At 39.1% G+C, this 25,306-nt stretch overlaps 2 protein-coding genes and 1 non-coding gene across 4 annotated transcripts in view; all 3 read right to left on the minus strand.

Annotated features, from left to right (window-relative positions):
- Positions 1-6,222: 6,222 nt before the first annotated feature.
- LOC149079171 (uncharacterized) overlaps positions 6,223-25,306 on the minus strand; it is a 36,014-nt gene continuing 16,930 nt past the window's right edge. Inside the window, exons 1-2 of one of the 2 annotated variants that reach the window (XM_089240079.1) lie at positions 7,979-8,227; positions 6,223-7,027 (exon numbers count right to left, since the gene is read on the minus strand). In XM_089240079.1, the coding sequence (XP_089096205.1) occupies positions 6,499-7,027; positions 7,979-8,064 (615 nt within the window). In that variant the 5' untranslated portion in view covers positions 8,065-8,227 and the 3' untranslated portion in view covers positions 6,223-6,498. Of the gene's footprint in view, positions 7,028-7,978; positions 8,228-25,306 lie in introns of those variants that run through there. The other variant, XM_089240080.1, reaches the window with a different exon arrangement.
- Positions 14,021-25,306, minus strand: part of Mettl4 (Methyltransferase like 4) — a 63,858-nt gene continuing 52,572 nt past the window's right edge. The window contains exon 10 of the mRNA XM_089240077.1: positions 14,021-14,063. The gene's annotated coding sequence lies outside the window, so the exon portion shown is untranslated. The remainder of the gene's footprint in view (positions 14,064-25,306) is intronic.
- On the minus strand, positions 23,158-23,231 carry TRNAT-GGU (transfer RNA threonine (anticodon GGU)). The gene has a single exon. It is a non-coding gene; the product is annotated as a tRNA-Thr (tRNA).

Genomic DNA, 25,306 nt, shown 5'->3' on the forward strand with positions numbered 1-25,306 from the left:
GGTTGTTATAAATTTTGGTTTTTTTGACCGCACGAAGCTGCTCGCATAGTCGTCCAATCAGAGGAGCTCTATGTTTTGTGGTAACCTTGTTAAGGATGGGTTACCATCTTTCTGCCAACAAATTGTTGGCGATTTTTAGAATTTCACGCCAACATCAATTAAAAGCTTGTGTTTTGTAATTATTTGTTAAATATATGTGTTTTAAATAATATATCTATATATACTATTACTTTTTTTTACGTTATTGACGTTGGCAACATCACTGATTACGTTTGTTTATTTGTTATCCGATTTTTCGGTGGACTAATTTTACGAAGTTTTTGTTGTGTCGAGCAAAGTGTAAATTTCGTGGTTTTTTAACATTGAAGATGTAAGAAAAAATGGAGGATAGCGACATCGGCAATACGTCTAGTAAAGATGAAGGAGAAAAGGTGGTTATTTGAAATTTAGTTCTCTTTGGCAAAGATATCGGGGTCTAGGTCAATTCGTCGCGATCAACTTGTCGCACGACAATTCGTCGCAATCAATTTGTCGCAGCGTCAATTCGTCGTGCTACAAACTCGTCGCGGTACAAATTTGTCGCAGAGTCAGTTCGTCGCGGTACAAATTTGTCGCAGAGTCAGTTCGTCGCGGTGAAAATTTGTCGCAGACTCATTTCGTCGCGGTACAAATTTGTCGCAGAGTCAGTTCGTCGCGGTACAAATTTGTCGCAGAATCAGTTCGTCGCGGTACGAATTTGTCGCAGAATCAGTTCGTCGCGGTACAAATTTGTCGCAGAGTCAGTACGCCGATCAAATAAATTTTCAAAATTAAATTTTCACCGTATAAGCCGCACTCCCGCTTTCTGGCGGGATCTCCATTTCTCGCAGCGAGGGGCGTTGGGCGAACACACCAAGATGATAAATTACGATAAAATAAATTTTCAAAATTAAATTTTCACCGTATAAGCCGCACTCCCGCTTTCTGGCGGGAACTCCATTTCTCACAGCGAGTGGCGTTGGGCGAACACACCAAGATGATAAATTACGATAAAATAAATTTTCAAAATTAAATTTTCACCGTATAAGCCGCACTCCCGCTTTCTGGCGGGATCTCCATTTCTCGCAGCGAGTGGCGTTGGGCGAACACACCAAGATGATAAATTACGATAAAATAAATTTTCAAAATTAAATTTTCACCGTATAAGCCGCACTCCCGCTTTCTGGCGGGATCTCCATTTCTCACAGCGAGTGGCGTTGGGCGAACACACCAAGATGATAAATTACGATAAAATAAATTTTCAAAATTAAATTTTCACCGTATAAGCCGCACTCCCGCTTTCTGGCGGGATCTCCATTTCTCGCAGCGAGTGGCGTTGGGCGAACACACCAAGATGATAAATTACGATAAAATAAATTTTCAAAATTAAATTTTCACCGTATAAGCCGCACTCCCGCTTTCTGGCGGGATCTCCATTTCTCACAGCGAGTGGCGTTGGGCGAACACACCAAGATGATAAATTACGATAAAATAAATTTTCAAAATTAAATTTTCACCGTATAAGCCGCACTCCCGCTTTCTGGCGGGATCTCCATTTCTCGCAGCGAGGGGTGTTGCGGGAACACACCAAGATGATAAATTAGGATCAATGCCCATCCCAAAGCACAATTTGCCTAAGGGGTCATTCAAGTATTACGTCAGGATCGGGGAGGGAGTTTCGGATTTGTTGACTTTTGATGGCGGGGGGGGGGGGGGTTGAAGGTCGCTTACGTCATCAACCACCCCTTTTTGAAGATATGAAATATTCTAAGCTTCTGGTGAAATTTTGCTGACGGGGGAGGGGATGGGGGTCAGTGTTTTGCTGATTTTTGCTGACAAGGGGGAGGGGGTCAAAAATGGCTGAAAATCTGCTCACGTAATACTTGAATGGCCCTAATTCACTATTGAATATGTATCTGCCATGTAGGGAATACATCTTTGAGGAATTTTTTACCGACAATATATCTAAGGCTAGCATTACACTATGAAAGTGTTCTAAAAGTCCTTTTATAAAACTTGAAAAATTCAACCAATAAGATTATCGGTTGCATTTGCTCGAATGTAACCTATGAACTTTATTGGTTGGATTTTTTGAGTTTTTAACTTGAGCAACTTATCCGGTGCAAATTAAATTTTGAAAATGTATGTGATCGCAATTTATCATCTCGGTGTGCGCCCCAACTCCCCTCGCTACGAGTAATGCAAATCTCGAGAGAAAGCGACAAGTGTGGCTTATCCGGTGAAAATGAAATATTAATTAAATTAAATTATTAATTATTTCAGGTTCTTGTGGAGATACTGTAGTGGTTAATGTTGGTGGGAGTCTCGATTCCACATGGGACAGATACAAGTTTACACTTAAAGACAGCCTCCGCTGTACTGTAATTTGGGGAATATCATAAACACCGACATTTTTTTACAGAATTTTAAAATTTTATCATAGAAAAAATGATTTTTTTAACATTTACAATAATTAAATAATAAAACATTAATATCAATTGTAATTTTAATTTCGATGTAATTTCGATGATTTTTTTCGAAATGACAAAAAAAAAAATTTAGTAAACTGTGTGCATTTCTTGATGGAAAAAAACTTTTCTTCATGTTTATTTTTTCACGTATGAGACAAAAAAACCTACATACAGATCGCGTGACGAGTTGACTCTGCGATAAATTGACGTCCCGACGAATTGGTTACACGACAAATTGTCACTGCGACGAATTTGTACCGCGACGAATTGGCTCTGCGACGAATTTGTACCGCGACGAATTGGCTCTGCGACGAATTTGTACCGCGACGAATTTGTATCGCGACGAATTTGTACCGCGACGAATTTGTATCGCGACGAATTGGCTCTGCGACGAATTTGTACCGCGACGAATTGGCACTGCGACAAATTGATGCGCGACGAGTTGAGCGCGACAAGTTGATTGCGACAAATTGACCGGCTACGAAGATATCGTTGACATTTCTACAAGAGGAAAAAAATTGCTTTACCATAAAGTGTCATGGCGAAAAAGTATTCTAAGCTCTCGTCCTAAACAAATTAGGGATTTCATAGTATCTAAAATTTCGGAACCTATTAACATTAGAGCACGTGACGTTATGATTTCAATTGCATCAGCATTCATTGCTATAGAACTATTAAATTTATTCTCCATCCTCAAAAATACAATTTCGACAAGCGTGGTTGACGGACACGGTGGATTTAACGAAAAAAGGCAATAATAAATAATAAGTTGATCGCCAATCGTGCCAAAGACTACATCGTGTGCTTATCTGTGATTGGTCACCTACCTTTCGCAGCATCGTGCGAGCAAGGGCTGCTTTTATTTTTTGGAGTCACCACCTTTTCCTGCCGAGCTCCTCCAAAACAAGTTACTTTTACTTTTCCTGTACGTGCTTGACGTTGTGTTGGCGACGCCATCAAGGCGCTAATTTTTTCATACCCACCACGGAGATTTCCGCACAACTGCAAAAATAATCGGCAGAGTAATAATAAAGAGGTTTTGATTTGCCAACAAGGTCACCGGGGTACCTCGATCAGAACTATGGCTTTTGGCTAAGTTTTATTACTAATGCAATATTATTACGTCCTCCATCGATCCAAGAATTTCATGTCTCCACATTTTGTGTTGACACGACGCCATGGGAAACTAGCAACAGATAGAAGGACGCAGACTGGTGCTGCCACCTGAAAATGAAGTCCATATGACAAAGTAGCAGGCTCCAATACAGATTATCATCGACTTTTGATACGACGTGATATTAAATCCCTGCTATGAATATAGTAGAAAAAAAAAAAAGAAGCAAGCTCTTCGGGGAAAGGCATTTTCCCATCATATCATACAACATATAAGCTGGATTCCATACTCGAAACTGACTACCTTATGTAATTTATTGCAAATAAGTTATCGAAAATTGGCCAGGGAACTCTTCTTTTCTATTTAATCGCATATAATCACGAAGTGTATAATTTTTATAATCTTTGTAATACTTTGTTATTTTCCCCAGACCGCAACTTTGTACATTATTGTGAAAACGCTTTCTACGAAACTGTATATCAACTGACTACTGACCTGAAATCACGTAAGAGAGTCCTTTTCTATGAACACACATAGAAAAGGAACAACAATTTCAGTGGCCCGTACGGGGCCGCTGAAATTGTTGGGGAGGAAGGAGTCCTTGAGATTTGACCTTCCCTGGAAAAAGCACACACTTTGTTTAGAGGTTTTTTTTCATATATTTTGATGAAGAATAACGTTCCACTCCAGAGAATTCTTTAACCCAGTTATACTCAGAACCACTCAACATTGGAAAGTTGGTAGCCCCGAGAATACAAATTGATTTGTAAATAACTTTATTGACAGAATTGAATTTTGGCTTATTCCCAGCCCTATGGGCCGCCTGTCAGCATACAAACTGGCCAAGAAGGCCTATGAAGAAAGGAAAGTATATATTGTTTGTGTAGAGAATTGCGTTGTGCATGTACAGGGTGATCAGCGAATAAGCCCTTATTTCAAAATTATATATCTCTACAACAAAGATCAATAGAATTATGCGGTAAACGGTACGTTTATTAGCAAAACTGTAAGAATGTTGCACATAAATTTCGAAAATTTAGTTGTTTTTTTTTAATTTTTTAAAATTTAAAAAAACTACAAAACTGGAGATTTTGGGGTTCCGAAAATCCTCATTTGTGTGAAGAGAAACCACTGCATTCGCCTAAAGTTACTGCATGGGCTGCGGTATGCGCCAGAGGCATTATCGGCCCCTTCTTCGTGCGAGAAACGATTACTACTGAACGTTACGTTACAATTTTGGAACGATTTGTCAGCACACATGGCGCATACCGCAGCCCATGCAGTAACTTTAGGCGAATGCAGTGGTTTCTCTTCACACAAATAAGGATTTTCGGAACCCCAAAATCTCCAGTTTTTTTTTTTTTAATTTTAAAAAATTTAAAAAAACAACTAAATTTTCGAAATTTCTGTGCAACATTCTTACAGTTTTGCTAATAAACGTACCGTTTACCGCATAATTCTATTGATCTTTGTTGTAGAGATATTTAATTTTGAAATAAGGGCTTATTCGCTGATCACCCTCTATCAGTAGTGTGTGTGCGTGTGTGATTATATATACAGGGTGATTCAGAAAAAATGAGAAAAACTTCAAGAGGTGATAGTACACACCAGTACAAACAATTTTCATCAAAGAATGCATGGTCTAACACGAAACACAGACGCGCTAGCGCGTTTCGAAACGGCCGCTCCGCAAATGTTAAAACGGCATTCCTGTTGAAATTTATCAGGAGAAAAAGAATACCATGCATGTAAACGTATCCTGGGGAAGAAGAAGAAACCGTATGCAAATCGGCGTCACGGTGAATAAAAGGCGCGGACGCCAGCCTTGTGAAGTTATTCCAAGCGTGCAACCGTTCTAACGGTTGTAACGTACGGGATAACTTCACTTGGCAGGTGAGCGCGATAGACTACTACTACGCTACAAATGCAAGGAACCTCTTTCTTTAGAGCTCGTGTGCACTGAACGAGACTGTACATGGACAGACAGACCGACCGACCGAAAACTCTAAATGCAGCTTTGGGCAGACCTAACTCGGGCTAAATATCACAATTACCGACTTTCCCACCACATGGTAACTTAAATGAAAATGATGTCATTCTCCGCTATCCATACGAAGGTTTCAACTGCAGTTGTGAGCTTTGGCCTGAGTTTGACTGTCTGCGTACAGTCCCGTTCAGCGCACACAAAGCTGCATTAGGAGTGGCAAGTTTCAACCGGCTTTCAGCTCACACGAGCTCAAAGGAAAGTGGTTCGTTGCCTTTGTAGCGTAGTAGTATAGCGCGCTCACTTGGTAGGTGAGAGGACATGGGTTCAATTCCCTGCAGAATCATTTAACATTCTTTCCTGAATTCATCTTCGCATCAGCCAGCTGTTGAACCCTTCGAATCTGTACATGCCAAGATATGTGTTCTGGGTATGTATTTCCCCAATATCCATTTATTTTGTCAGAGTTATGCATGATTATTGATCATTTTTGTCGCGCCACTGTCATTTTCTGCACACGAGGGAGTTATGCATGTTTTCGTGATATACTAGTGCTGCCATCTGTCTTCCCTATTTTTAAACGGTGGTAGTTTCACTTATGCTAAGCATAAAAAAACACTTTTATACATATTTGAACGATTAGCCCGATATTCATTTATTTTCATCTAATAATTTTCATATAAACCGTAAGCAATGCCAATTATCAATGCCATCATTGTTTTTGTGTGATCTAATAGAAGTCACGTCTGTTTGAAACTGTATAGTTCAGATAACAATTTTCCAAGTCCATTGTTTTAAATTTTCTTATTCGGTAACAAAAATACACAATTTTTCACTGAAATATTTTAGCAATAATCAGTTTCATTCACTATTCCAGATTTTTGCTGACCCCGTACAAATCCCAAAACAGCCTAAATCATAGTCCATTCGTCAAAATCATCCCGCGTATACAGGTCACCGTTAACACCAAACATATACAGTGATATTTTTCTATCCCCGAATTTCCGATACTTTCTCAATTTCGTTTTAACATCTATTTTATAATAGAACGGATCTGAATACTCAGGTAGAGCTTTCCTGATGACAGACGCAGCAGACCTGACTTCCTCAACATTATCGTAATCATTGGTATGGCACATAATTACACATTTTTCCTTGAATTCTTCAGTTACTTTTGTGTCGTCTCTCAGCCCGGTTGAAGACTTGGCTGAGAGCAACTTGTTTTCATGGACCAACTTCTTTAGAGCACCCCATGCTTTATCCTGGGCTGTAAGGCCACTTGCGTCTACGCAGTCCCTGTCGAAGAATAGCATCCATTTGCCTCTTTTTTCCGAGTGTTCTGTCTTTTCGTCGTATCCGCAACGTATCCAACGCTTATTCAGCACTTGAGACGGAATTTCATCAGATGCGATGGCAGTCATCATGGTGGATATCGGACACCTAGAGAAAAAAGAAATGATATAAAATACAGTGCACGCCGCTCAATGTGATCACATTGCGACTCGAGGTTTCTCAGAAAAAAAAACCGGTTGATAACGTTATCCTATAAAATAACCAGTTGCAAGTACGATGACCATTTGTCCAATTTGGTCGAACGGGACAACTTCGTTTTCCTTTCCAACGTAACGTATTTCAAATCGTTAAAATCATGCATTTTATTTTTCAATTGTTCTAAAGCAGTATCCAAACCCCACCCATTTCGGCTAAAAAATCCACTTTTTTTATTCAGTATTGTGACGAGTTAGAATGCAACTGTCTAATGTGTATTACATATTAACGGTAATTCTTATAATGTTTGGTACGTTCCATAGATTCTTGTGAACGTCATAGACCTCGTGAGAGTCTTACAGCCGAAGAACTGGATGGTCAGTTGAAAGAAACTAACCAAGTACTGAAGAAAGAGACTGTTTTATATAGGTCATAGCGGCTATTACGACCCGTTTATTTATTTATTTATACAATATTGTTGGCCCTGGAGCCTATACAAGAGGATGCGATTGGACATTGTGAAGTGAATACGGAAATTTCTGTCAGTAAGGGAGCCTTCTGAGGTTCTGACATACATAATCTTGCAGATTGATAACGATAACTTATAAAGAAAAAATTAGTGTGATTCAACCTTAGCTTCACATATACAAAAAACTTTCGACGCAAAAAAATGCTATCATATATCTTATCGGATTCATATCATTTTCCCTTCGTTTATAAAGAAAACTGATCTTTTTTTTCTATGATATGATATTGGTCTGTTCTGTAATACCGAATGATATCATTATCCGTGATTTTAATAAGCAGCGTCTTCTTGGTAAATATATGTTTCTCCAGTTAATAAAATCACAAAAAAAGGAAAGTTAAAATTTATCATTATAAGAAAAAGGAATATAAACTTGCGTTTCGAATAAACGAAAATTTCCTACGACTTCTGGACTAAAATTGCACGGGTCTAAAATCACGGGTCTATTTTCATTTTCTGTCATCGGAATTGTGATAAAAACTTCACATGGAAAACTCACATGAGTTTCGATTGTGTGATAGTAGATTTAAATATGATATGTCACTAACAATAATAATTACACAGGGCTTTTGGCGTATGATATGTCACTAGTATTTGTTTGTTTTGAAAAACGAGTGTTGCCACCAATTTTCTTAAATCTTTTAGATAAATAAACATACGGTGACCATATTTTTTTTCGATTGTCCCGACGTTGAATCTGAAACTTTAGCTGGAATTGTGGATGGAGATAAATTTCATCAACCGCACATGAATCGCATTTCGATGATTACTCTATTACTACAATTAATATTGCGTATTTGTCATGTTTAACGTAGTTTTTAATCGTGAAATGTGCTTAAACGTTCTGTATTCATCGAGCGAACCATATGTCCCCGATAAAAATATAGTAACTAACCAGTTGTGCTGAAATTGATGCTAAAGGCAAGAGAAGTTGGTAGTTACTGCTAAACTGACTACATTTATTTAAGAGTTGATCAACTCTGTCCAAGAATATTAAGAAGTCACCAACGAATAAGGCAAATACACGAAAAATGCAAAAAATCCTAATGTATTTCGACACCAATGGGTGTCGTGTTCAGGGGGGGGGGGGAAACATTTAACCACTATTCACACACGCTGATCGAGTATCCAACTAGGGTTGAATATCAAATCTTAACCCTCGGTTGCTCAGCGGAAAAAAGGTACGTACCTGAAGCTTGCTAAACTCTTCTTGTAATGCACCCATTTCTTTGTCTTCTGTTTCACCAAACGTGAAAACAGGGAACTTCTCTATAAAATATTGTAAACTTGCAAAGGACGCATTCTCAAAATTAGATATGTTGGCAACAGATGCAGGACTTTCTGAGTTAAAAGGAAATTTGTGACGCATGTAATCATGGGCAACTGTGAAATATTTTCGGACGCAGTCATAAAATATTGTTTTGGTTGTGTCATTCAGGCCTTCAGTCACTTTTATAGTAGAATTCCCAATCAACAAATCTGATAACAGAAAGTTTCACATACTTACGTCTTTCTGCCACCTTTCTTGTTGCTATCCTTGACACCAGGGGGAGTGTGTACGACCTTCTGATTCTTAATAAGCATCCGATTCTTAACTACGGATTTGATCTTTAGTTAAGAACCGACAGGCAATTTTGCTACCACATTCTTACCTCTAAGAATTTCTTTTCTTTCCTTAGTTAAGAATCGAGTGATTTTACGATCATATTTCAATTATTTGATCGTTTTTGTCGCCCCACGGTCATTTTCAGCACGCGAGGGCAAACTAGACCGGGATCTACAATTTATTGCCGATCGATTCCGAACGGCAGCCTTTTCTTTTTATACTCGTCGAAAAGTTGGTGAGCTAACCCCTTGATGTGGGACTCCCGGCGGTAGCAATCTTTTTCTGTGGTCATGTCGCCGTTTCTGTGGTACCCCTGTGTCAGGATAGTTTTCTAACAAAGACGAAATGGGTATCGAACTCGAGACACCTATCCTTTGGTACTTTAGGCGAGTATCTTATCGACCTGGGCTACCGCGCCCCAGATCATATTTAAAAAGTATTTTACTGATGCATTATACGTATGCTCTGTAAGTTTCCAGAACTACTCTTTCACCTTGAATGGTTCCCCTCCCCCTTGTATCTCTTTCCAGTGTATACCAGCATGTTTCACACATTGCTTGTTGTGCTGTAGCAAGTAATCCAGAATTTTACACCACATTTTCCACGTTTACTGGGTATCTATTGCCTAAAAGGACAACGCCCTTTGAATGTAACCAGCTGCTCGTCCACCGTTCAGATACTGTTGAAATTTCTCGGATTGTTTTCATTGGAAAGACCACTGCGTTCTGATTATCTGCAAAACAGAACAAAGTCCCGTTCCTACTCGCATTTATTTTGAAAAAACGTTGCTTTGAACAAGCAGGTAGCTTCTTGACGAAGGTGTGACTGGTGGAAACAGTAAACTAATATTATTAGAGATAAGAACCTGATAACTTGAGATGCAAAATTAACGTGAAGATGCAAAAAAAACTTTAATTATACAGAGGGTACTTCACTAATGTGATCGAATCGGTTGGGGGTTTCTGCTGATGACAATCGGTTAACGACGTACGAAAAAGTCCCAGTTTCGAATGCGATGACCATAAGTTGACAAACGGGACAACTCCGTTTCTTTCCCCACATAACTGATTGCAAAATGTCGAATCGTGCCCGTATTTTTTTCCATGTTGTTATAAAACGGGATTTTTTTTCTCCTTTAACCCTTTGAAGGGCAGACATTTTTCCGAAACCCATATAAAAGCATGAAATCAGGTGGGACCAGTGCCATCTTGAGACATGGGGGCCCACCCGGGAGCCTCAATGAAAAAGGGGGTCTCATAAAAATGAGATCTTGGTGAAATTTTTTGAGAATTTGCCTGGTAAGGGCCTTAGAGAAATCACTTAGCCCATGGGTCCCATGATGCTCTTAAGACAGCCCTGGTTACCGCCCTTCGAATGGTTTTAAGCTGAAATCCTTTATTTTATTCACCCACAGGGAGGAGTTGGAACGGAACTGTCCAACGTGTATCACGTTGATACTTTCCCATAATACTACGATTGATATTGATATACTTTCCCATGATACTACGATACTTTCCCATGATACTACGATACTTTCCCATAATGTTCGTTCCGTATATCCCCTCCCCCTCTTTTGAAACTCTCCCAACTGAGGAACTGTGAATGTGGTCAGTTGAAAGAAACTGGCCAAGAACTGAAGAAAGGGACTTTTTTTACCTTAAAGGGCCCTACACACGTTCAGTTATACCTGTGCAGGTGAAGCTTCTGGAACCGGTTCTAGGCAATCTGTGGGGATATTTTCATTCTTCGATCTCTGTTTCCGCGGTCTTTTGATCAGTTCGGATTTTTTCATAGTCTATAAAGTTCAGAATTTTCTAGTATGATTTCTAAAGATGATGCTTTGGGTGTCGTTGGATTGGTTATGGCACTGAAAGTTATTAACTCAAAAAAAAAGAAGAGAAAAACGGGTAACGTGGTGCAAAGATTGGTTAAAAAAAAGGCAACAATATTCGCACGTTAAATTATTACAGGAATTGAGATTTGCACCAAAAGATTGGCATAATTTTCTCAGAATGGATCAAGATACCTTCTCAAAGCTACTAACTTCGGTGACTCCATTAATAGTGTGATGAATATGCATTATTCGAGCCATTCCCCCACCCCACAAAGGTGAGTCTGGGATCAGGATTCTGGTTTCAGAGCCCGAGACGATTCCCATCATTCTTTTTCCCACGTTAAAAAATTCACTACAGTGGCGGCCCGGCAAAGAAAATAGCCTCTATGCCCTGCGGCAGGATGTGGGTGGGGAGGGGCACGGGAATGACGCCCAAGAGCCGCTACGCACACTTTGAGGAATACTGCTGTAATGGAAGATGTTGAATCTACATCATATAAAGTACAATAATGTATTTTTTCCTTCAAAATTTTGATGCTACTAAAACCTCTCATATTGACCGATTGTCATGACTTAAGTAAAAGGCACTACTGCCTACTCATGCTTATCAAGAATGCTATCCATATCTACAGTGATTACGACAATATAGGCAATAAAAGAGAAATTTTGGTATTACAGTCGACGCCCGATATAACGACCCCTTCGTCCCGTCGAGAATGGACGTTATATTTGGAGCAAGGTCGTAGTGAGAGGGGGGAGACTTGAGGGTGTTGTCGGGCTTGATTGGGAGGGTCGTTATATAAGTAAAACATATCGTAGTTCTAGGAAAACATATGGGACTTATCCTACCAGTCGTTGTAATAGCATGATCGCTATAACCTGAGGTTGTTGTAACGAGCGTCGACTGTATCTACGAAAACAAGCATCGTTTCTCCTCTGAATATACGGATAAGGGATACATGCTCCTTGAGCATCGTATGATAGCATTTTTTTCCCGCGATAGCGTTGATTGAAAAAAAATCATTTTTTTAACTGGTCATGAAAGGAGTGGGAATCCTGCGTTTGAAATTGCAAACAATTGCAAACATTAACTGACTCGTTTAAACACCTGCTTGATTTCTAGGAATCTTAATTCCTAAAGGAACTACATGTGAAAGAATACTAAAATAATCTGACGTTATATACGGGGCCTCTAAAATCTCCAAGAACCCTGGTCAACCTCCTCTTCTCTAAATAATCAATAAACAATTAATAGTCATAGCACATGATGTGAATACAGAGTTTGTGTGTTTCGGTGCATAGTTTCGGGCAAATTTATTGAAAAGAGTGATTTCAGAAACAAAATTGCGAATTTTAACAATGGTCGAAATATTTCTAAAATTTTATTTCCATTTTTTTATTCGATATGAAATTGCAAGAAAATATCGTGAAAATTACGCCATTAGAAAAATTTCTTCTAATTAAATGGAATCCTTCTCCTAAACAAGTTATTCAGTTATTATTGTTCTATTACATTATCAGTGAAAAAAGAAGGGCGAATATAAGAAAGCGGGAAAAAATAACTGCGCAGTTATACCTGATGGCCCATACACACGGTCAGTTATACCTGCGCAGGCATAACTGTACAGTTATACCGAATCGAAAAACCATTCCCTTCAGGTCGCCTGTGCAGACTTATCCTTATTCGATGACTAAAATGTACATTTTTTTTAAATTAAAATTTTTAGCAACAATCCATTTCATTGACAATTCTAGGCATTTACTAAAGAAATGGCCATACACGTCAAGTCAAGGCTGGCCCAATAGTCATTCGCAAATAATTGCTTCCAGTGGCTATAAGGCTCTGTGGCAGGCATCTTCTGAAGTTACGTAGATTTTGGCGACAAGCCAGAGAAAGAGAAAAAGGCTTCGTACATCAAGTGTCATAGCATCGAGTCGTTCTCTATGTACAAATTCTGAGGCTTGATCGGTCTCAGAAGATGCCTGCCACAAATGTGGGCGAAACGTTAGGAAGAAAACCCCTTAAACCATGGCCTAATAGCCCGGAAACCGCTTGCAAGTCATTGAACGCCGGTCATGAAAGCCTCAGACAATATTTGCTTCCAATATTTGACATTCCTCGATGCAAAGAAGTTTCGTGGGCTGACTACACATTGGCCTAATACTTCTTGACAAACATTCGCCAAAAGTAAGAACAGAACCGCTTTTCTCCAAAACACTATTCGTGTTGTGATTGTCAGCATTCTTTGACCAATGTGTGGCTAAGCAAATCGGAAGATCGTGAAGGCAGAACGACCCCTTTGACTTAGGTTGGAAGCAAAGCTGGTTAAAGACTTTGGTTGGAAGCTGGAAGGTACTCGAGCAGCCTTCCGATACCTTCCAGCTTCCAGTATTTCACGACCGTTGAAAATGGTGGAGGGGACACACTACTTGTCCATGGAACGTATTGGGCCAGCTTTGACACGAGTACGGCCATGGCTTAACCCGTACGAATTTCAAATAGCCTAAATTCTGATCCATTCATTAAAATCATCACGTGTAAACAGGTCACCGTTAACATCAAACATATACAGTGATATTTTTCTATCCCTGAATTTCCGATATTTTTCCAATTTTGTTTTAACATCTGTTTTATAATAGATCGGATCTGAATAATCAGGTAGAGCTTTCCTGATGGCCAACGCGGCAGACCTTACTGCCTCAACATCATCATAATCATTGGTATGGCACATAATTACACATTTCCCGGTGAACCCTCGCTGCACTTTGGTATCGTTTCTTAGTCCAGTCGAAGACTTGGCTGAGAGCAATTTGGTTTCATGGACCAACTTCTTTATGGCACCCCATGCTTTATCCTGGGCTGTAAGACCACGAGCGCCTCTGCGATTCCTGTCGAAGAATAACATCCATTTGCCTCTTTTTACCGAGTGTTCCGTATGTTCGTTGTATCCGCAACGTATCCAACGCTCATTCAGCACTTGAGACGGGATTTTATCAGATGCGATGGCAGCCATGCTGTCACCTAGAGAAAAGGTAATGATAGAAAATATTATCTACCTGGATCAGCGGTCTTCAACCTTTCAGACATTGCGGGCCAAATTAAAACTTTCCATGGGGCCCGCGGGCCACCAATTCATACCGTGGTATTCCCCCGTTATTAAATATTGCTCTGCAAATTATTATTATTAACACTTAAATATACTCTGAAATTATTTCTTTCATTAAATTTGAATTTGTATTTATTTTGAAGCAATTTCTTTCTCCGATTCCGATTTCTTTCCATATTTTTTTTGTTAATTCTGAAATTTGTCCTGATAATTCTGTAATTATAATTTTTTTAATGCCGAAATCTCTGCCAATAATTCTTAAATTATTTTTTCAATAAATTTAAGTTTTCATAATTTCTGAAATTATTTTTTCATTAAATTTAAATTTTCATTAGTTAGGAAATTATTTCTCTCACAAATTCTTAAATTTTCTTCAATAACTATAGTATTGCTTTTAACAACTCTGAAATTACTCTTGATAATTCTGAAATTATTTCTTTCAGTAATTCTTCAACGGCTATTTCTTCTTAAATTTTAATCAATTATAAAATTATTTTTTTTAATAATTCTGAAACTGTTTCTTTTATTGAGGCGTTTATCAGCATTTCTTTGAATTCTGTAATTATATATGCCCTTTGGCTATCAAATTTCGCCTCTCGAAATGTATGAAATCATAGGTCCCATATAGTAATCGTACGCAAGGCCGTAACTAGAACTTTTGCCGTTACCACAACTTTAAAATTCAATAATTTTGTAACCATGTTCTTTGTTCACGACTAAAACTGCCACACCTTAAATTATGCCACCCGGGGCAGTCCCCCGTCCCCCGTCTTTGTTCCGGCCCTGATCGTAGGTCTAGTCAAAATATATGAAATCAAAAAAGTATTTGTGCTCTGGGTCCCCCGAATTTATTACGACGGACCTTTCAAGATGCCAAAACATTGCTATTGAATCTGGAAAGTATGCCACCGTTCTAAAGCCAGGGTCAAAAACCTGATTGGTCAAAAACCTGAATTTCGGGTTTTTAACCAATCAGCATTTTCACGCTTCAGACGGCGTAGAAATTCTACTCCTAGGAAAACCCGGCTTAAAAGTGGGTTTTCTGCGACGTGTGTGGCATGAAAACGCTGGCTGGCTGAGAAACCTGAATTTCAGGTTTTGCAATTCTACTCCTAGGAAAACCAACACCACCTATAGAACAAGGCCTCCGCACGAATCTCGTGGCGTCACTGAAGGAAGGCTACTATTTCACCTATTGCCATTGGATATAACAAGCCGACGCATGCGATATCTTTATCTTTTTTTGCAATATATCCAATGGCAATAGGAGAAATGGCCTTCTTCGTTGACGTCACAAGCTTCATGCGTAGGCCTTGTGTTTTAGTCAGGGCCGTCTTAAGAGTATCATGGGCACCGGGGCCAAGTGGTTTTTCGGAGGCCCTACCTGGTAAATCCTAGAAAATTTCAACCGGATCTGATTTTTGTGAGGCCCCCGGGCCGTGTCCGGATGGGCCCATGCGTTAAGACAGCACTGGTTTTAGGGGGTGTTGGAAAACCCCGGCTTAAAATGATGCAGCTGATTTCAGTGGCCAGCACTCCCTTTAACATTTATTTATTTATTTTTTGTGTGATATAATCGTTTTTATATCTTAAATAGCTATTTTCTCAAAATGGTCGGCGGCCACAGCAAAAAACTCTGAGGGCCATATATGGCCCGCGGGTCATGGGTTGAAGATCCCTGACCTATACAGGTAATATATGTTTGTGTAGTAGTAAAACCAGAAATGAAAGTTAAAATTCCTCATTATAAGGAAAGAAAATATAAACTTACCTTCTAAATAAACGTATTGAAATTTATCGTATTCTATGATTTCATGAAAGAAATTGCCCGAATAAATCACGCACAAGTTGTCTCTATTTTCATTTTCTTGTCATCAGACGTAATCACTTGACTTGAGAACTCACAAACATGTGAGTTTCGTTTGTGATTGTGGATAGATATTGTGTCACTATTGCTTGTTTACATTAGGAAGATAAGTGTTGTCATCGCTTTTTCTGGAAGTTTTAGGTACACAAACATATTGTGGCCATACGTATTGTCGGTAGCCCTGACCTCGAATCTGTAATCTTAGTTGAAATTGTGGATTAAGATAAATTTTATTGTTCATAAATCACATTACGATATATATGTTACGGTAAATGTGATAAATGTGGTTAAATAACCTGTTGTTATGCATACCAAGCATTTTGGTAAGTTTGATGAATTTCCCCTAAATTTATCACTTTTACCGGCGATTATACATGGTACCCAAGCGTCGTTGGTAAATTTGGAAATTCTCCCTAAATTGATAACCTTTACCGGTGATTATATATAATACCCAAGCGTCTCGTCGTCATACAATATAATATAGGCGTACTATACATAATAATGCATACATGTATTGTATCATTATATATCGGGGTACGATGTCAAAATTTGTCGTATATCAGGGGTCCGACTGTATTCATCACACATACTAGATATATTTTGAATTTTTTTTTCATATTTATGAAAAGCATATTATGAACAGCAGCTGCAAGGTCATTTATGAAAATGAGAAACAATAGCGGTCCAAGGACAAACCCCTGAGGGACTCCAGATGTTGCACAAAATCCTTCACTAAGAGAAGAGCCAAATGATACAAAAATCAATCTGTCTTTTAGATACGAAGCAAAAATTTACAAGTATCATCGCAGAAAACCAATTTTTTTTATTTGTACATTAATATAGAGTGGCTGACACAATCAAATGCTTTAGCGAAATCTGTGTAAATTACATCGAGCTGGCTTTTATTAGCTACTAGCTGATACCCGGCGACGTTGCCCGCCCCGTAAAAAATTTATATACGTATAGCTTATTAATTATTTCTTAATCAAAAAAATTTCTGCATCACGTAAGAAAAAATTACTTTCATTTTTAAATATTTTAATTAAAATCTTCAGGCAATCGCTTGTGGGTACACAATATTTTTTCTTTTTCCATCTGTTGTGTAGATGTACAAATTTTTGCTATTACCAACACGCGAACAGGTGACGAAAAGGTGTCCGTGTGAAAAACAGGACTCATGTAGGTTGATACCTGCCAAATTTGGAAATACCTGTAAAATACCTGTAAATTTGGAAATTCTCCCTAAATTGATAACCTTTACCGGTGATTATATATAATACCCAAGCGTCTCGTCGTCATACAATATAATATAGGCGTACTATACATAATAATGCATACATGTATTGTATCATTATATATCGGGGTACGATGTCAAAATTTGTCGTATATCAGGGGTCCGACTGTATTCATCACACATACTAGATATATTTTGAATTTTTTTTTCATATTTATGAAAAGCATATTATGAACAGCAGCTGCAAGGTCATTTATGAAAATGAGAAACAATAGCGGTCCAAGGACAAACCCCTGAGGGACTCCAGATGTTGCACAAAATCCTTCACTAAGAGAAGAGCCAAATGATACAAAAATCAATCTGTCTTTTAGATACGAAGCAAAAATTTACAAGTATCATCGCAGAAAACCAATTTTTTTTATTTGTACATTAATATAGAGTGGCTGACACAATCAAATGCTTTAGCGAAATCTGTGTAAATTACATCGAGCTGGCTTTTATTAGCTATGGCTTCAACAATATGGGCATTGAGGGAAAGAAGATTGGTAACCGTAGATCTATTTCTAACGAAACCATGCTGATTTGGGGAGATACAGGTCTTAATTTGAGCATAGATTTTATCATATAAAATAGACTCAAATATTTTAGCAAAAGGTGACAGAATGGCCACACCTCTATAATTTTCAATTTCATGTCTATCACCTTTTTTAAGAATTGGAACGATTCTTACCTTCTTCCACTCATCCGGAAAGATCCCATTTTCAACAGACATATTAAAAATGAATAAAAGTGGATTAATTAATGCTTCCTTGACACTTGACGAAAAAGTGATGTTTTGAACTTGATAAAAAGTGATTTTCTCTGATGTTTTTCCCTAGTCATTTTCATGAAATATCAAATTTAAGCACCACATGCTAATAACACGAGGTACCAATGTAAATAAACTGCAAAATAGTTTAGGTAAATAATAGTATGCGCCCCGAAGCCCCTCCATGAGAGAAATGGACATCCCGACGGAAAGCGCAAAGGGCAGCTTACGGTGGAAATATAAATTTTTTAAATATAACCGATAGGCCAATTAAATTATTAGATAATAAAATATTAATATCAATTGAAGTTTTAATTTTGATTCCTTTTTCGAATTGACAAAAAAAAAATTATTTTTAGGAGTGTACATTCTCTTCTTGTTTCTTATTTCACATGTAAGGCCAACAAAAGCCTATATTTTGTAGGAACATGTACAGCGAAAAATCGATGTTGGGGCGAATTAGTTACACAACGAATTGAACACTTGTAACGTGACGAATTATACCACGGACCGAGAAAATATCATATCTCTAAAATGGCATCACTGTTTTCATAATAATTTGATCAAAACAATGTCAATTTGCAAGTTTGTAGTTAACGTAATAATTTCCAGGTCCACTGTCTTAAATTTCCTCATTTTATGACAAATATGCACAACTATTTCCACCATTTCCCTCATATTTTTCAGCAATAATCACTTTCGACGACAATTCCAGGTTTTTTTCCCACACGTGTGAACCCTAAGATGTCCTAAATCCTGATCCACTGCTTATTATTGTCCCGTGCCAAAAGAACACCGTTAACATCGAACCTGTACATTGATATGTTTTTGCTCCCGAATTTCCGATACCTTTTCTTTTGTGTGTCAACATCTGTCTTGTAACCGAACGGCTTAGAATAATCAGGTAGAGCTTTCCTGATGGCAAACGCAGCAGACCTTACTGCCTCAACATCATCATAATCATTGGTGTGGCACATGATTACGCCATTCTCAGTGAAACCTGGAAGCACTTTTGTATCGTTTCTTAGTCCAGTTGAAGACTTGGCTGAGAGCAATTTGTTTTCAAGGACCAACTTCTTTATGGCACCCTATGCTTTATCCTGGGCTGTAAGGCCACGTGCGTCTCTGCAATTCCTGTCGAAGAACAGCATCCATTTGCCTCTTTTCTCCGCGTATTCGGTCTATTCGTTGTATCCGCAACGTATACAACGCTCATTCACCACTTGAGACGGGATTTCATCAGATGCGATGGCAGCCATGTTGGCCATATTGTCACTACTTAGAGGAAAAAGCAATGATAGAAAATACTGATAGATATACAAAACTAGAACATACATTTCTTTGGTTAAGAAATCGGAAAAAAAAAAATTCTCATTATAAAAAAGGAAAATTTACCAACTTATCGCGTTCTACGATTGCATGAAAGAAATTTCAGGAAAAATCACGGTTCTATTTTCATTTTTTTGTCACGAGACTTATAATCAAAACTTTGCATGGGGAAACTCCATGGAGGAAAGAATAACAGGAGGTGACGTGACCAGCACGTCCGTTGAGAAAGCATGGTGAATCAAGGTTGCCAGATGAAGCCAGTGATCGCTCTATTAAAGGGACCAAGTAAGCCCAAACAAACAGTGCCTTCCCATGCTTTCCTATGAGACACATTCCCGTTTTTAAAAATCATTTAAAAATTTACTATTAACTTTAGGAACTCGATTTTTTCCCCTCAAATTCTGTGGATACAATTGAACGAGAGCTTTTACAATTTTAGTTGTTATTTGTTTTCGAATATTAACTTCAACAACATGGAACCATTTACAAAAATAACCAAAATTTACCCATATCTTGTGCCACAAAATTTATTCTCGGCAGTTTAATTTAAAAAAAATTATGCCAAAGCATGTAACACCTCAGTGCTGAGAGAGACACAATGTTTAAAGATACTTGAACAAGCGGTGTTTGAGAAAAATCTGATTCTTTTTTGCGGAAAACATTATTTTTGCAAAACATTAGCATACATAATGCCTTTCAGCTGTTTATATTAAAATATTGTAGAAATATTTCCAGTCCAGGTAGAACAAAAACTCGAACGCAGACAATTTTAAATTTCAAATTCAATTCGAAACTGTGTTTTTTTTTTTTTTGTCAAATTTTCATACACATGTCACTTTAAAAGCAAAGTAATAGGTACAAAATGAAGAGAGAAAAAACTGCCCAGGTGATTATTTTCCTAAGTACTATAGGCCACAGAGATGACTCATCGCGGCTCGTAAAAAAAGTTTCGTAATATTTTTGTTCTCAATGCTTCAAATCTCTCCACATACCGGAAGGTTCGGATGGGCGGCATATACACTGCTGGCCACCCAAATTGCAACACCAAGAAAGACAAGAGATATCGCACCAATATTTATTTTGTAGATAACATGTTGACCAAGCATCAAATGATTGAATTTATAGACTTCTGTGAAGTGTGGTTCCTGCCAAAATCATTAGCCAGAGTAGCCGCCATTGTTGGAGATCACCGCTGCCACACGCCTCGGCATCGATTCAAAGAGACTTTGGATGTGTTCTTGGGGTACAGCAGACCAAGCAGCTTCCACGCGTTGCCAAAGTTGATCTGGTGTGGCGGCTGGGGATGTAATCTGGGTCAATCGTTGAGCAACCATGGACCACATGTTTTCTACCGGCGAAAGATCCGGAGAGCGAGCTGGCCAGGGAAGCAATTCAATCTGGCGATTGACGAAGAACCTTTGGACAATGCGTGCCACGTGTGGTCGCGCATTATCCTGTTGAAATATGGCTGTGGGCAAGCCCTGAAGGTAAGGAAGGACAACTGGCTCCAACACCTCGGAGATGTAGCGCTGGCTTTTTAAAGTACCGGCAATGCGTACTAGAGGAGTGCGAGAGTGATATCCAATACCACCCCATACCATAATACCCGGTGCAGGACCAGTGTGGCGGTGCATAACGCAGCTGTTCAGCATCCTCTCTCCACGGTGTCTCCAGACTCGAATCCGACCATCGTGGTGTTGCAGACAGAAGCGTGACTCGTCAGTAAAGACAATTTCATTCCATTGTGCCGTCCACATCCTTCTTTCATCGCACCATTGTCGGCGGAGACGTCTGTGGTTCTGCGTCAAGGGTAGACGAAGCAATGGACGTCTTGCGGACAGACCACTCTGCTGTAAACGGCGTCGAATGGTACGCGCAGACACTGGATGATGCATTACAGACTGAATGTGCTGTGCTACGGTTCATGATGTGGCTGCGCGATCCGTCACTGCCATACGCACAATACGCCTGTCATCACGTGAAGTGGTGCACTGAGGTGGATGCGATCGAACACGTCGGTCCGTCGTACCCTCCTGCATCCAACGATCACATATCCGCATTACAGTTGTTTGGTTTCGTCCAACACGACTACCGATTTCCCTGAAAGATAATCCACAATCTCGGTAGGCCACTATCCTTCCTCTGTCGAACTCGGATACTTGATCAAAAGATGATCGCTGTTTTCTACGAGGCATAATTGATCGTTTTTTTGAAAAAACCACGAGAAAAACACAATTGCCGTACTTCAAATCGTCGAAATCTCCAAGCCTTAAATAGCGCTTTGAAGTGGCGCCACAGGCGCGCGTGATGTGTGTCTGCGCTGAAATTCTGATCATTTGCATATCTCACTTCCGCTAATGCATGTTGTAAATTTCGTATTATTTGCATGCTTCCTTCAGGGTGTTGCATTTACGGTGGCCAGCAGTGTATTTCAATAATACATATTCAAGAATATGAGAGTGGAACGGAAGAAGTGTGGTGGAATTTGTACAGCCTACAGGCAGCAAAATCATAAATACAGTGGCGGAGGACGCTCGAGCACTTCCAGTACTTTGAGGCACGGGAACGGCAAAATGCTGTTTGCCCCGGGTGGCAAAAATCCTAGCTACGGCCCTGTCAGAAGATGCTCGAGCACCTCAGAATTGATTCAGAAATCAAAATTCCTCATGTAAAGCTTAAGACGAGCGCCCAGGGGCCTCAAACACTTTCGAAATGTCCCGGATCTATCTATCATAATCATGAACGAAACAAAAAGGCAAAATAAACCGTTAAAAGAAAAAATGGGTGGGATGCAGTTTAGACCCCTTCAGAAAGTCGCCAACTGTGGCACCTCGGAAACGTTTTTTTACCTTCAGCCTCAACTGGATTATTCTGTCTTCTCGGTCTGCTAGGGCTTTATTCCTGCTTAGTGAAATATTCTTGCCATATATCCTCCTTAATGAAATAATATTGCCATGTTTCTGGTTGTGGTGCAAACAGAGTTGATAATTACAGGTCGACGTAATTACAGGTCTTCGACAAAACGCATGCACTTGTTAGCGATTGGACGAAACGTTTTCTGCGCTAATGCATTGCTGAACTATGTGTCACTTCACTTCCATCGCGCGTTGTTGTAGGATGCTCTGCTCGCAGTCGCGTTTCAGCACCGATCTTTTTAATTCTTGACGGTGTTAAATGGCTTCTGTTGGGCCGAGGCCTAGTAACATCAGCGATTTTTTGGATTATTCCCGTGTTTGTGTCCTAAGGATAATTTCTGTTTCTAATGGATTATTGCTGTGCCGTTTAGGATGGGAAAAAAAAACAGGTGAGCGGTAAAAAAAAAAAAAACTTTTTTATTTTCCTTTCTCGGGGTTACATTAGACTCGGCACTACTTGGCGCCATGGCGCTAAAGCATTGCCAAGAAATGTGCTTACACTGCTTTTTCACCATTGGATCATGTAGATCACCTGGAGACGCATTAAACAGCCATGGTGCTTAAATTTACTTAGTTATTAATATTTTAAACGAATTCGATCCGGCAAAACACATGTTAAGTATAGGGAAAAGAGCGGTTTGTTTGGGCTTACTTGTCAGCCCATAGGGTTGCCACAAGGGCTTCAATTTTCGTGCCTAATGTCACCTCCTTGTATTCTTTCCTCCACGGGGAAACTCACACGTGAGTTTCGATTGTGATAATAGATTCTCTCAAATATCAAAAGTCACTATCATTTCAAGGAAACAGTTATTTTCCGGATATTATGCTGAGGTGATCTCGGAAAGAAAAGTCATCACGTCTCCGCCGGGACTCGAACCCAGGTCCTCTTGCATACCGGGCAAGCATGCTACCATCTACACCACTGGAGACACATGAATCTGCCTTCCAAATTTCACGCACTGTGTCGTGAGGCGCTGAAATTTGGAAGGCAGATTCATGTGTCTCCACTGGTGTAGATGGTAGCATGCTTGCCCGGTATGCAAGAGGGCCTGGGTTCGAGTCCCGGCGGAGACGTGATGACTTTTCTTTCCGAGATCACCTCAGCATAATATCCGGAAAATAACTGTTTCCTTGATATCTCTGGCTGAGAAAAAAGCCATCTATATCTCTCACTATCATTTGTTTACATTAGGAAAAATGAGCGTTGCCACTTTTTCTAAAAAATTTTTGACATAATTAGGCTGACCATATTTCCTCGAGAGAAATACGGGACATTGCGTTTCCAAATACGGGACATCGCCAATTATGGCCAAAACCAAACAAAGTTGCCAAATATTGTTGAAATTACGGAAAAATCCCAATGGCGGGAAATGATGCAAATTGCAGTGGATTACAATGTATTCCACGAAAGACAAACGTTCAATCAAATGTGGGAGATTAATATTCTCATATGTAGTTGTAATTATCGTAAAATAATTTATGAGTTTGATAGTTTGATGAGTTTTTTGATTTCAATAAAGAATAAAAATTCAAGTTGGCTTCGTGTAAAATACGGGAAAAACCGGGACACTTTTGCCAAAAAGTCGGGACGGCCAAAAAAACAGAAAATACCGGGACTGTCCCGGGAAATACGGGACGTATGGTCACCCTAGACATAATTAATTTTAAACACAAACCTACCGTGACCATATCTTCCGTATTTTTGGTTGTCTGAACCTTGAATTTCTAACCTTAGCCGGAATTGTGAAGATGAATTTCATCACTCATAAATCACATTACGATATTTATTGCAACAAATACGGGTATTTGTCATTCTCTAATAAGGTTGTTGATAAATGGAATATCTTACGCCCGGGGATAGTATGCCTTGCAGCAATGCAAGGCTATGGTGTGGCAGGGAATTTTTCTCTAATAGGGTTGTGTTAGTAAATGGAATAGCTTAACGCCGGAGGTTGTAAATTCTAACACAACTGACACATTTAAAAAGGAGTACGATAAATATGTTGAGGTAAATCAAGAAGCTATCCATACTTAGAATAAGACAACCATAAATACATTTTATGTATAATATTTCATCATTTTATATATTGTTTCTAGTTTTTGTGATTGCATTTTTAATTGGGTTGCTGTATTTTAGAAATATATGACATCCATATCTGTTATGAGCATCTTTTTTTTTCAGCCACCTCGTTGGATATTTTGCCTATTGTAGCGTTGTATTGGTATTTGTATTCATGTTCAACGTCCCCCCCGTTAAACACATTTGAGCATTTCATATCTCAATGAAGCTGACCATATTTCTCGAGAAAAATGCCGGAAAGTACCAGTTGTAGCCGAAATTGATGCTAAATACACACGCACAAGCAAAGTTACTAATTATTGCTAAAATCACAAAAATTTGCCAATAGCTGGAAATGAGGCATCTCTGCAAGTCACACTGAATTAAAATAAAACACGAGGTGAATATTCGTATTTAATGGTCATGGTGACCATACGTCCCGTATTTCCCGGGACAGTCCCGGTTTCTCCCGTTTTTTACATGACGCCTACTTTGAGTTTTATTCTTTATTGAAGTCAAAGATTGAAGAAATTTTTGAACTCATAAATTATATTATGATAATTACAACTACAAATAACATTATTCTCCCATATTTGGTTTGGTGAACGTTTTATTATGTGGAATCCACAGCAATTAGCAGTAATGCTTCGTTTCCCGCCATTGCGATTTTACCCTTTCAGCAATATTTGGTAACATTGTTCACTTTTGGCCTTGTTCTTGGCGATAATTGGCAATGTCCCGTATTTTCCCGTATTTGGAATCCGAATGTCCCGTATTTCTTTCGAGGAAATATGGTCAGCCTAGTCATGGTTATCCAGGACAGCCACTAAAAACTAAATTTGTCACAAAGGGGCGGTATCCATTATTTTGGTGCTTTCCCCCCCCCCCCCCCGTTATTTTTCACTGAAAACGAATAAACTCAGGGCCCTGGAATTCCCTAGTTGCG

Source organism: Pholcus phalangioides, unplaced genomic scaffold, assembly GCF_987345545.1.
Source record: "Pholcus phalangioides strain wild (caught in Gottingen) unplaced genomic scaffold, Ppha-v1.0 ptg000012l_1, whole genome shotgun sequence".
Lineage (NCBI taxonomy): Eukaryota > Metazoa > Arthropoda > Arachnida > Araneae > Pholcidae > Pholcus > Pholcus phalangioides.